Here is a 13,580-nt window from a genome sequence, read left to right on the forward strand (position 1 = left end):
AGCTGCTGGAAAGGGTGCGGCAGGGCAACATCAAGTTCAGAGACAGCTACAGAGTGAGTTCAAGGACAGTCTGGACAATTTCATGAGACCATGTCTTAAAGTAAAAGTAAGAGAGGACATGCAACTCAGTGGTAGGGTGCTTGCCTCACAAGTTCAAGGCCTTGTGTTCAAGCCCCTGTGCAAGAAGAAAGAAGAGTTCGAACTCTCCTGAACTCTCCCTGTGTTTATGTGCAGGAGCAAAATATATTTAAAATGTACTTACTTGCTCTAAAGCCTTCACTTTCTAATGACTCCAGTGTTCTTATCCTCATGGTCACTGCCTCACATCCCTAAACCACTATTCAAAGCTAGCATGGAAAAAGGCTATAAATTAAGAAGCCAGCAAACTTGAAGTCTATAAGTAGGAGATCTTGGAGAAGTAAGAGAAATCTACTCTCCTGTCACTAACTATTCCTCCACCAATTAGTAGAGGCTGCTATTTGAGCAGGAAAAGGAGACTGAGTCATACCTAGGAAAGATTTTCCTCCTTTTGCATGCTTCACTTGACCCTTCATAACAGCATAATATTATAATAGAATGTAAGACACTCATAGTATTTTCTCTAATTTATGTGCTTTAGAAAGTTAATGATATTCCTACAACAAATTAACAATCTCAACAGGTCACACAATTACTTTACAGTTGGGTACATGTGGTTTGAAGGGGCACAAATTGTTGTAAACTTGGTTCTTTCTGCTGATGAACTCCCTAGAATTGACCTTCTCGCCCATCTAAATCTAGCATTAGAGTTACACAGCATGCCTTTTGACAGCCCAATTTGCTCCGGTTATAATAATACCACTTAGTGTAAATTTCCAGCACGCCATAAATATCTGAAGGGAGGGTAGCTGTTGTCTGGGTATCTTGGAAATAGCAGTAACATTAAGTAGAAAAATGTTAACAAGATTAAAAGCTTGTGTTTTCTTGAAAAGCCTCGTGGCTTGATTTTGTCTGTTCCTTGCTTATAACAGCACTTGCATAGCTGAGTATCTGCTGGGGTTCTTTAAAGATCTTGCTAGAGGTAAAGCTGTTGATGTTAAGGTAGTGTGTGGTTTGTCACAAAAGCCTCTGATGAGCTCTTAGCAAGCCTTCAACAGCAACCGCCTGAGTCCTTGGGTCCTGTAGGCTGACTCCTGAATTTTTCTACTGTGATAATAAAGCTTTGTGGAGTCATTGATAGAAAGGTGATTGTGTCATGGTACATGTTTCAACAGTGGTGTCTGACACAGGTATCTGTTTCCAGTGTGATTTCTGGTATTGCTGAAGAGGCAACACCAGAGGTCTTGAAGCATTGGCTCCATCCACCCTGCCTGGTGAGGTCATATTGAATCACATTTAGTCCTATGGTGTCCTGTTTATGGAATTTAAAATAAAAAAAAAAAAAAAGCTAACATTGCAACAAGGTCACATATGACATATAATGCTGTAGAAGGGAGAATCTGGCAGGTCTGGGTTTGGAACCAAGCCCTATCTCTTAATAAGTCTATGACCTTGAGCCTTGATATCTCTCATTAGTTAATTGAGTGATATTGTGATGTTTCATTTGTGTACAATATTGTAAGTACATCTTTGTTTTTCCCAAATTTAGGATCATCCTTTAGGAAAACTGTAAACTAGACTAGTGATTCTAAAGACCCTCCTTTCCCACACTTCCCAGCCTGCTGTGGTTCCTTACTCACAGCTAGTCAGTGTAGCGTGTCTGACATTTCACAGCTCTATGTCAAGTTATTTAGAAGTGGATGGTAAGCAAGTAATATCAAAAAGATTAGAGTCTTGCCATAGACTGGCCAGCACTAAAACAGTGAGACCCGTGAAGCAGTGACCCTTTTCATCTCCTTAGGCCTTAGAATTTCAAGGTTACCTCACACCACTCTCTTACTTGATGTTATGACAACCTGAGATGTAAATAGAAATGATTTCTTTCATCATTCTGCAGCTGAGAGCATTGATACCTAGGGAAGTCATAATGGTAAATTTAACAACTAGTTCAAGATGTACCCTTGCCATCAAAACAAAACAAACATTTTAAGAATAAGTTAAGTGATCTTTGTTTTTTGAGCAGGTAAGAAAAGACATCCATCATCCACAAATACAGAATGAGGCAGTGAGGGAAAACGAGAAATGGTGAGATGAGAGAAGGGCTACTGCAATGGTACTAGAGTCTGTAGGTCACACGTAGGACATGAGATGATCGTGCCCATGATCAAAGAGGCTGCTTGGCCTGCGTCCTGAAAGGCCACACCATGTTGGCTTCAGGGACGTGGTATCTCTGCATTGATAGCAGCTGTCATTCTCTGATACAAGCTGTCCTTTCACTCCCTGTAAAGATAGTCTAACCTCAGGACCACAATTCTGCCCCCTTGTTAGAAGGAAGCTTTTTAGTATACAGTGTCTTCCCTGCCTAGTGTACAGCTCTGGGTGGACAGCTCCCTTCACTTAGCCTTCAGTTAGGTCCAGACATACCAGACATGTAACAGGACAGCAACCCATTAGGTCTCATTCCATTTCCGACACTGCAAGGGTTTCCCCTGTGGAATAATCACAGGAGTCCACTTCACTTTAGCATGACTCATAAGGTTGTGCTCTCACAGGCCCCTGGAGCACTGTATGAAGACTAATAGATTTTACTGGTAGGAAGACTCCGGATGTTCCTTACCCTCGCTGGTTCTTTCTTACTCATCCACTTGCTGACATTAATCTTCAGCGGTTCTTAAACAGTTCCTTGTGGGTTGACATGAGACATTTAGACTTACTGTCAGTGTATTAAGTTATGTATTCTTCATGGAGGTAAAAAATACACTAAATTGCTAATATTATTTCTCAGTTGTAAAAGCTATTGGCTAGGTTTAAGTACAGCATTTAAAATGTGTGTCATTTGACATACACATGTGCCTTTCCCATATCTGCTTAACCTGCTAACTTTCTGAACTTTCCAATATTGAATTCCCTCTTCCTGCCACTAAACCCTGGTTCCCATTCAGGCTTGCTACACCTGACTTATGTGGGACTTTGTAAACAGGGAAGAGAATGGGAATCCAGGAGTAAATGATAACAGATATCCCCCTAACTAGACTGGCCTCAAATTCCTAGAGATCTGCCTGCCTCTGCATCCCATGTACTGGAACTAAAGGGGTACAGTACCATACCTGGCACTCCACTTTCTAGTTTTTAAAGTGAAGGAGGGCTGATTTATAGATCAGTGTTGCCTCTGTTCCCTATGACATACCACTGCTTTAACATTTACTTTGTAGGCAAGAATTATAAGCATTTTAGCTTTTTTTTTTCCTAGCCCTGTTTCTGTGCACAAAAATAGCAAAGAAATTAATGGGATTTTTGTCAAACATTCCATTCACCTGGGGATAGGGTAATTGTGTAGTGTTTTCACCAGACTGTTCATGGTGATCACAACTTTAGTTTTTTTCTTGGTGAGCTTAGGGTTTGAAGCTCTACCTACATGGTCTGATTCTGTGTTTATTGTGGAGAGCAAGAAGTAAGTATAGGCTCAAGAGGCATGGTCTGTTTAGTGATAGCACCTCCTTTCTGAGATTCCTGGGGTCTAATGCCTTTCCCTCATGAAGTTTGCTGTCAGTTGCCCTTGAGACTGACTGGTCTGCTGCTGTGTAGCCTCAGCTGCGAACCCTGTTTTCAAGTTCACACTCCTGACAGGCAAGGTGATCTGATGACCAGGAGGGACTGGAAACAGTTCACAGTTTCTTCAGAGTCAGTAAAGTTTAAAAAAAAAAAAACAGCTATCCCCAAACTTCTGGCTAGCTAATAAACTCTATTACAAAATGCAGGTGCCTTAGCCAGCTCTGGGCTCCTAGTGTACTGTGATGCCTTACACTCTACGAGGTATAGTCCATGGGAGGTGAGGGACTTTGAAGATGCAGTAAGTACAGGATAACAGAACCAGGACCAGGAATTCCCCAAGGGCCTGGGGTCCACATAAGACTTAAAGTAAGGTGATGACGAAGTCAAAGGTCCATAAACTATGCAGAGACTTAAGTTATAGCATGGGCGGTAGGCTGGTAGCCAAGCAGCTTTTCTGTTGAGACTTGTTCTTCCTGCTAAACTGTTGAGATCAGAGAATGCCCTGACTACAGAGAGAATGCCAAATCAAGACCTTGATCCAGTTAAGCTAGCCAGATCTCAGAATTGCACTTTCCAAAACTAATGTCCACAGTCATCTCATTTATAAACTATAAATGCAATCTCCAGTATTGGTTATTTCTGAAATAGAAGACTACAAGATCATCATGTATAGAGGAATTTGTCCAGGGAAAATTTGTCAGGGACACTGTATTTTACCTCCCCTGTAATTTGGATTTGTGTTCAGCTAGGCTGCAAAATGTTCCCCTATTATTTTGACCCTGAAAAGGTTCTGGAAACATAGGAATATCTGTTACTTGGAAATCTCGGCTCTTGCAGGGGGAAAATACTTAATGCTAGAGCAGGCTGCTTGTGGCTGTGTGCAGGCGAGTTCTCTGTGACTGTTGACTGGGCTCTTGGAGATCATCAACCCCAACCTCAGCTTTTGCTTTGCACAGTTCCACAGTAGGAATGTTTCATACCATTACCTACTCTGCATTTCAAACCCAGGAGGACACAGACATGTGTGAACCTCACAGGCTCTGAAATGTATTTAAATTGTGCATGACCAACTTCCCCCTTAAGGATTGGAAAGTTAGAATTGGAATTGGAAAATTAGAAGTGGGGCTTAAGCACCCCAAACTTGCACCAAATTCTTCAGGGTCTGTCTGGTTTTCTTCATGACAAGGCCTGTCACCATCACTAGCTACTAGTCCAGGCTACCGAGAAGTTTAAACTCACTGTCCCTAGGAATGCATCTAAACTTACCTCTGAAACAGATGGCAAGTATTCTCCATCTTGTGACCTCTGAAGCAGAAGGCCATCCTGGGGCACAGTCACCCCAGCACTCATGGTAGGTGCCAAAAGAGCACTGATCCTGTCCCTTGGCTAACACACTCCACACTGACAGTTCAGATCCCCAGAGTCTCCTAGGTTAAGAAGCCCATCTCGTATAACAGAAAGTACAAAGGCAAATCAAAGGGCAGCCTGTGGGAAGGCCTCTGGCAACGGGTTTGTATTGTGTTCCCTGAATTCTCTATTGTTGCTTAGTGACTGGATGGCTGCACACAGGATAGTCTTGCTCCTTCTGTGGGGTGGAGGCTCATCAAGGTGGAAGCTGTCTGAGCAAGTTGAGTTCCAAACTTTTGGTGTCCGCCAAGCCCTGCCCATCCTAGAGATCCATTTCTCACTTTCTTTTCTGAGAGTCATACTTTGCTTTATGACAGTTTTCCTTTTTAAAGAAGTTGAATTTATTTAAATTTAAGATAAGAAATATTACCATGGATTTTCATTTTTCTTAATAGGTATTTCACTCCCAGGGCTCATTTTCTAAGAAGTTTGAGCTGTAGTCTGCCACTGTTGGTCTACTTTTGTGGCAAGTTGTAGAAACAGTTAATTACTGTAAGTTAATCTGGATGTCACACAGAGACATGGATGAGATGAAGTGAGATTCAGGCAGAGTTGACTGGTGTCTCCTACAAAACCAGGAATGACAAAGCACAACCCTGACTGGTGGGAACCAAAACCAAAACTAGTCAGTTCATCAGACATCCGGAACTTGAAACCTAGCCGGCAGGCAGCACTGCTTCTCGGAAGCTGAACTATGGGATGTTCTTCCTCTCTCACCGTGGCCCTCTCATTGACTTTCCCTGTCACAGACCTGCCCTTCCCTAAGTGAAAACTCAGTCCTAAGGCTGTGCTTGACTCAGGACCTGCTGCTATGTTAGTCCTCCTGTCCCTAAACTAGGAAAACCTTCCCCTGCCCACACCTAATTCTACTGAGTCTGAAACCTTGGGAAAATGCTAGGTAGCTCCCCTCCAGGGACACATACTCTGGTGGTCTCTTTTAAAATCCCATTCTCTCTGTAATGATTGCTTAGCAATACAGGGTTGCTTTTAAGTCTGCAGAAACAGCCAGTGGCTGTTCACTGCTAGGCAGCCTCTGTAAGAAAGCTGAGATCCAGAAACTGGAGATGGCTGTGGAACAAAAATATTTGAGAAAAGTGTTTGAGATCATTTTAATAAGTAGAAATAACACACTATCTTAGGTCTCCAGGGCCACTGTTCCTGTTTAACAGAGTGAGTTCATCAGTGGCTGGAACTGAAAGAGATATCAGAAAAGAGCAGTGTTGATTCCTGAACCATTCACTCCTTTTGGTAATTTACGCAGCTGTTTACAGAAGGCAAGGTGTTTCTGCAGACCCAACTATGTGAATGAGGAGCAGCAGCCAGGAATTTCTTTCTCCACATTAAGATTAAGTGTTAGCGTTTCCTTAAATGAAAGCAGTGGGTTTTTTAATATAGCTCGCAAAGCTTCTCCTTCATTCTTTAGGGAATTTCCTATGTTAATTTATGCAGTGTCAATTTATGCAGTGTTGAAATTCAACCCAACAGCATCCAGATCCAGAAGATGCAGAGCTTATGGGACAGCCTGTGAGGTGCAGTGTAGCCCTGTCAGTCCTGGGGCTCCCTCCCACCCAAGGCCCTGCCTCTAGCTTTCAACGGGCCTCATCACACAGCTGTGATAGAGTAAGAGCACAGAACGTTTATCAGTTTATCCATCTTTTTAAAATCCCAACTTGATGCTGTATTTGTTAATGTCTCTGACAGCACCGAAGCAGTTTTACACCACCTCTGCCACCCTTTGGTAGCAGCTGAGTGCAGTGTGACAGCAGGTTTGTAGACCAGCCCCGCAGCTTTCCTCTGTTCCCTCATGTCTCCAGAGAGTGACACAAACCCACTGGGCCATTACACTATGTCTGAAGGATTAGGAGTTTAATACATGTAGCTGTGTGCGGTGAGTGTGAGTACAGAGCACTGCATCTGTTGCCCTATATTCTGACGGTCTGATCCCATTTGAGCCAGTGTCCCTCTTGTCTTCTGTGGGAAAGCATAGCATTGCTGCATTCCACTGAAAATTACTCATCTATAATTGTTTAGGGTTGAAGAGAAAAGAATGGCTAAAAGAATCCATCAGCCCCAAGAGAACCTTTTAACTCTGGCTTTCATTGTGTTCCACTAGCTGCAGATTATGTCACAACACAGAAAAGAGGCATGTTGTCACTTGGCTATGTAGTGATTCATAGTGAACCATGGATCCAGACCAAGCAGATGCCACAGTGCTGAAGGCTCCCATTGGTGAATTCAGAAATACTTGGGACCTATGACCCCAACCCCCACAATGCTGAGCAGCCATAGAGTATCACTCAGGGATCACTTTCCCCTGAAACAAGAAGCCCTAAGTGGGCTCAGTATAGAACTACTTTAGACCGGCTTCTGTTGTGCATATAGTAAAGAGCAGCAGAGTGAGGAGGCTGTCTGTACAGTGGGCATTGACAGAGCACCCACCTTCGTAATTGTAGACTTCCACGGGTCAAGTCACAAAAGGATGAGCCTAGAAGAATTGCTATGATGCTGACAATGGCAGACAGTGTCTGACTTGGGAGGCAGGATGTTCTGTTTCACCCACAGACCCAGCACCAGTTGCAGTACAGTACGCATCCTCCTGGCCCCTCCACCAAGTGGGGCTTTTGTTTCCTCAGCTTTGTCCTGCATTTTGTCTAAACCTGTTTAGACAAAATGTTTTTCTAACTTCCTGGTTAACTCCTGTTTTTCTCACTAGCCTGCCTGCCTTTGAGTCTATTCTTTAGTGGCCCTGTCTCCAGACCACGTGAGATCTATAATCACAGACCCTAGAATAATCAGATCGCCATCCACCCTGTAGAGGGCCTGAAACCCTCCTTTGTCCTTCCACTCTTAGTCTCCATGTTCCTCATTGTCTTTGTCCTTAAATCATTTGACTTTTGACCTTTCTTTCCAAAACTGTAACTTCTTTCTAATAGTTACTGTAGGAATGCCTCATCCAAAATCAGCTCACAAACTCCAAACTGAATTTATCTTCTTCGTTTGAAGAGTGTCCTCTCCCACACTCTGTCACTACGGGTCAATCCAAACCCCTCTTCCCTCTTTTCTTCTCTGGGCTTCTTGTACCTGTGTTTTCCTGGTTCACCCTTGCTTGGTTTCCAGTCCAATCTGCTGGGTCTTCCTACCTCCACACTTCCCTCCATTTAGTTCACTGTGCCAAGGACATAGGTTCACTTTCATGAGTGCTATTCTCCTGTTTAAAAAGCATTTGTGGGATACCCATGTGTTCTCATTGGCCAGAGGGAAGTTTGTCCACCTCATGTCCATTCTGGCCCTGCCTTCTCCTCATCCTTAACCAAGCTGGTCTCTTCTTGACTCTTAACTGCTGCACCATTTGCCCTGCCCACAACCCCAATTTCTGTCTGTATTCTGACTACCCTGAGATAGTGTGCAGTGCCCTCCTTCCTTGTTGCAGCTGCAGAGAAAGGCCTTTCCTGGTAGGCAGTGCCTTAGAACTCTTACCTTCCCTGAATGCAACATGAACAAAAACCTTCCCATGCATGCTTTGTTCCCATGGGAGGATTTTTTTTTTATTGTATATGTGTGTTTCTTAATAAACCTTAGCATATACTTAGCAAATAAGTAAAAAATTGCAAATTATTACCATGCTGTGTTAGGTTTTCTTGTGTGAAAAGACATTATGACCAAGTCAGCTATTAGAATGACAGCATTTAATTGGGGCTGGCTTACAGGTTCAGAGGTTCAGTCCATTATCATCCAGGTGGGAGCATGGCAGCATCCAGGTAGGCATGGTGCAGGAGGAACTGAGAATTGTACAACTTCATCTGAAGGCTGCTAGGAGAAGACTGGCTTCTAGGCGGCTAGGAGGAGGGTGTTAAGCCCAAGCCCTAGTGACATACCTCCTCCAATAAGGCCACACCTCCTCCAACCAGGCCACACCTTCTAGAAGTGCCACTCCCTGAGCCAAGCATATACAAACCATCACATATGCTTAGTTTCTCATTTCCCAAGGGTACATGGGATAGCTTTCCCATAGCTCTTAAACTAAATGCACTGAGGACTCAGTAGCTTTGCTAACAAGAATACTGGGACCATGAGGACAGGAAGAAGATGCAGCCACAGGCCTCACCTACACTCATAAGTGGCTTCAAAACTAAAAGGGAGATGACTGCTTTTTCATTCTTAAAGGTATATAAGAACGGGGAGATGTACCTCCTCCTGCCCCAGCTGGCTATAGTTTCCCTCTAATGGTTCTTAGCCACCATCTTCATTCCCATGACAACACTTGTACAGTTCAGGAAGAGACCTGCCTGTAGTGCTTCTGGAGGCTTCTGCATTCTGCCCAGAGCCAGCTGGAATCTCTGGGCACGGGCTTGGTTCATAGAGGAGATTCTTCCTCGAGAACCCTTGGGTTTAACTGCTACACTGTGTTCCTTCTACTCCACGTCTCAGCAAAATGTCCCTGTTTCCAGATGCCCCTAGGTGTGCTGCTAGCCCACAGCACCCTCCTGAATTTTCCAGGCCACAGTCTTCCCCAGGCCGTTCCTCTCAGATGCTGGTGGGTGGGTCATTTGGAGATTCAGACAGATGAGACAAGGTGTTCCTTAGAGTATTTTGAGATGGGGAAGCAGAGGCTCTGTTCCATGGGTTGGAAATCAGTCTTTGAAGAGCACTGTAATCATCCTAAGTGGTTCCTGCCATTTGTTTGCCCTCACCTTCCGGTAGTGGAACTTACATTTTCTGTTTCTCTTGCAGAGCATGCTGGAGAAGGGAGGCTAAAGTTACCCTGAGAACATGCAAGCTCCTTCAGCGTTAATTCCAGAGGTGGAACATTTTTTCTTTTCCTAGTATGAAAATGACCTAATTAAAGAGAAGACCACTAAAGACAGACAGGCACTGGAAAATGGACTCAACTGAATCATAACATATTTTGATCAACAGTTTAAAAAGCCATGGTCTAGATCAGCGATCAGTCATCAAAGAACACTGTTAAGTGTTAATGAAACCACAAAATGAATAAAAGAAAGGCCGTCCACCCCACCTTTTTGTACTCTCTTTCCAACTTCTACTGACAAAAAAATGTTCTCTTCACTCCAGGCTCCAACATTTAGTGACTTCCACTCTGAGACGGGGGGGGGGGGGGGGGATTAAACTATTTCAAATGATTTCAAATGGAGAGACAGCAAGAAAGCACTGGGCTAGGGCAACAGTGCAGACTTGCCTGGGTGTGTTCTTCTCATTATATAGGAGCTAATTCATTGTAACTTATGATCTTTCAAGACAGAAAGGAGAGAAAATGTACCTCTTTTACTGGAATAATGTTTATGATTGCAGGTAAAATAAGGCATTTTTTGTGAATATAAAGGCAACCTTGGCTTGTTCAACCAAGTAGCGAATACTGACAACTTTACTCACTATCAATAATAAATCTATTTTCTGACAGACTGGCATTTGAACTGGGGCCTCATGTGTTCCTCTTGCTGGAGGAGGTCTGGGTGGGTGAGTCACGGTGACTCCCATTGCTGTCCTTTTGCATTTGCACCCTGGCTCTCCTCCTGTTGCAGGGCCAGCCCAGCAGTGACCTGCAGCTTGCCTCTCACATAGATGCATTCAGTAAGAATTGACACACTGCATGACCCTTCCTTTCTTCGGCATGATTTAAAATGTTCTGCATGGGGCCAGAAACAGTAAATAACCTTTATAAGGCCCTTCTGATGCTGCCATACTATGAAAGTGTTTAAAAAAATCAACCAAGGGCTACTAGAGCTTTTTCTTTTCCCAGGTCATTGTCACTTCCTGATTATAACGACTTACTCTAGGACTGGGGCTTCAGCCTCAAAGTGAGGGACCTGGAAGCTACCTGGCCCCTCTCAGGAAATAGGAAGTGCCAGTGTTCTGTGATGTCAGCTGTCTTTTGTCTTGTAGAATTTTCATTTACTTGTGTTTTGTGGAGAGTTTACCAGAGTGATTAAGAATTCATACCCAAGGTCTAGAGAGACACTCAAAGGTTAAGAGCATTTGTGCCTCTGGTAGAAGACTTGGTTTTAGGTGTCACCATCCACTTCTGAGGCCTCACAACTACCTATAAGTAGTTCCTGGCTAGATCTTCTAGCCTACCAAGTTCAGTTGCACTCACATATCCACAAAACCCACACACAAAGATGCACACATATGTAAATAAAATATAAACAAATAAGAACAGAGGTGTACTCTGTAGTAAGGTACATCTGTGTTTGGCTTCCAGTTCTGCTGCCTGCCAGCTGGGGAGGGGTCTCCCTCCCCTCCTGCTCCTCCCTCTCTTGAGGTGTGAAGAGGACAGTGGGACCCAGCATTGAAGCAATGGGATAAGGAGTTGGAAACTGAGACCTAGCAAATGCAGGTTTCCATGACTTATGTACAATGGTATTATGGAGTCAGGAACATTGAAAGACTGCCCACATGCCCCAATTGGATTGATACTTCTCAGAACAACCCTGAATGTATGTGGCTTCTTGTTCATCCAGGGCCCTGTGCTGGCATCTTCTGAGTGGCATTGCCTTGTCAGATGGGAACACACCTGGAACCCTGTTGCTCATTCTGAGTGGCAGTGGAGACCCTCCTTCCATAATTACTGAGCAACCCCGTGATTGCCATTTAATGAAGGGTTTTTGTTTCAGGTTCTTCTATTGGCTGGGTTAGCTTGGTTGGGCTTTTAATGATGCACAATCAGCGGGTTCATTTAAGTGTGACTGACGGAGGCATGTGTAATTCAAGGAGCACCACTGCCACGCTGTCAGGGTGGTATCCAGGTGACTGCCTGAGAGAATAGGAACACAGAAACAAATGTTTATACAGTGGCTTGCTATAGTGTTTACAAATTAGCTAACTCGAAAATACCCTCCTATACTGTTTTATTTACTATTTGGAGCCAAGAACTTGGCACATCCCAGGTTGCCAGTCTTGTTGCTGGCAGGGGAAGGCAACACGGAGGAATGAGGCATTTAAAGCTGGGTAAGCCTATGGATGGGGTGGTTTGTCAGGCTGTCTCTGGAAGCACCAACTGTTAACTTATTTAGATATGTAGGATGGGTGGAAAGTGGCACTCTGAGGGCATCAGAGGGTGCAGTGATGTGTCTTTCTAAGGTAATTTCTAAGGGGGTGGTGATATGTGGGTAATTTCATACTTCTGTTCAGGCTGCTGTGAGCAGACAGCTGCTTGGAAAGAGTGTTGAGCCCCTGTAAGTAGAACTGATCTGACTGAAGCAGTCTCTGAGAAGCCAGTGTTTATAGAAAACTTAACTTGGAATGGCTTAAAAAGGATTGATCTTTCATAACCTCACTTGTAGCATGTGGCCTCAGGTCAGCCGATGAAAACCTTCTATAGCAGATTTAAGCAGTATTGGCCTAGCTGAACAAGCAGTCACATGGTTTAGAGTGGGGGCAGAGGCATGGTTCTTTGAGCGATATTGTTCAGCCTAAGGTATAATTACCTTTGCCAGACACCTACATACCATGAGCCATAAGAGCAGATCCTGGGGGGAGTAAGCTCAGGAGACCCATTACATAACAGGGACTATGGCTAATAACAATGTAGTCATGGAAAACAAAAAAATTAGAGCAGCTAACAGTTCAAAAGGGTAGCAGCAATTGACTGACTCAACCAAGGGAGTTGAAAATTGGGAGTTTTGATTTTTTATCGTGACCTGAAATTTTCAGTGAATGGGTTAGAATTCATCCTAAGGCCCTAGATGCCCTAGATGTTCCTTCCCTCCTCCTGCCAAAGTGCCTTCACCTTTCTCCTCCTGAGAGGCTGTACCTCAGGGGTGCAGAGGGCTGTGGGAGTACCAGGACCCTTCGGGAGTCTCATTGTGGAGTAACTCACTGTGGCCCTTTCCTTTGACTTAGGACTTTTTTCGCCTCCTGTTTTATCTAGTCCCTAAGTCTTCGTTCCATATGACTTCTCATCCTTTGGCAGGTCTTTACCCCTGCAGTTGTTATCTTTAAATCCAGCAAATGGAACTCCTTTTCTTTTCTTTTCTTTTCTTTTCTTTTCTTTTCTTTTCTTTTCTTTTCTTTTCTCTTCTCTTCTCTTCTCTTCTCTCTTCTCTTCTCTTCTCTTCTTTTTCTTTTTCTTTTCTTTTCTTTTTTGTTTTTTTGGGGTTTTTTTGTTTTTCGAGACAGAGTTTCTCTGTGTTGCCCTGGCTGTCCTGGAACTCATTCTATAGACCAGGCTGGCCTCAAACTCAGAAATCCACCTGCCTCTGCCTCCCAAGTGCTGGGATTAAAGCCATGCGCCACCACTGCCCGGTGGAACTTTTTTTCTAAAGAAAGAATAAGTGCAAAAGGCCATCACTGGCCCAGCCTAGGATGAGTGATTGAGTTGTGAATCTAAAACCCATGGTTGAGACCACCCTGGGAGCATTAGGTCAAACAACAGACCAGCAGTGACAACCGCACATGGTTAAGGCTGCATTTCTGTTTGAGAAACCATTCCACCACAGGCAGACCCTCCACCATGTCTTCATGGGGCTGCAAAGTAGGAGGGTTCAGTCCCTTCCCCCTCGTTTTAACCGTTTTTCAGGAGCCTA

The 13,580-nt window shown here is 44.0% G+C and overlaps 1 protein-coding gene across 1 annotated transcript in view; it reads left to right on the top strand.

The window, feature by feature from the left end:
* The window catches only part of Chchd3 (coiled-coil-helix-coiled-coil-helix domain containing 3), a 243,877-nt gene extending 233,419 nt beyond the window's left edge, over window positions 1–10,458 (top strand). Inside the window, exon 8 of the mRNA XM_034519731.2 lies at window positions 9,769–10,458. Coding sequence (XP_034375622.1) covers window positions 9,769–9,792 — 24 coding nt within the window. The 3' untranslated portion in view covers window positions 9,793–10,458. The remainder of the gene's footprint in view (window positions 1–9,768) is intronic.
* Window positions 10,459–13,580: the final 3,122 nt, after the last annotated feature.

The sequence above is a fragment of the Arvicanthis niloticus genome, chromosome 15 (assembly GCF_011762505.2).
Source record: "Arvicanthis niloticus isolate mArvNil1 chromosome 15, mArvNil1.pat.X, whole genome shotgun sequence".
In the NCBI taxonomy this organism is placed as follows: domain Eukaryota; kingdom Metazoa; phylum Chordata; class Mammalia; order Rodentia; family Muridae; genus Arvicanthis; species Arvicanthis niloticus.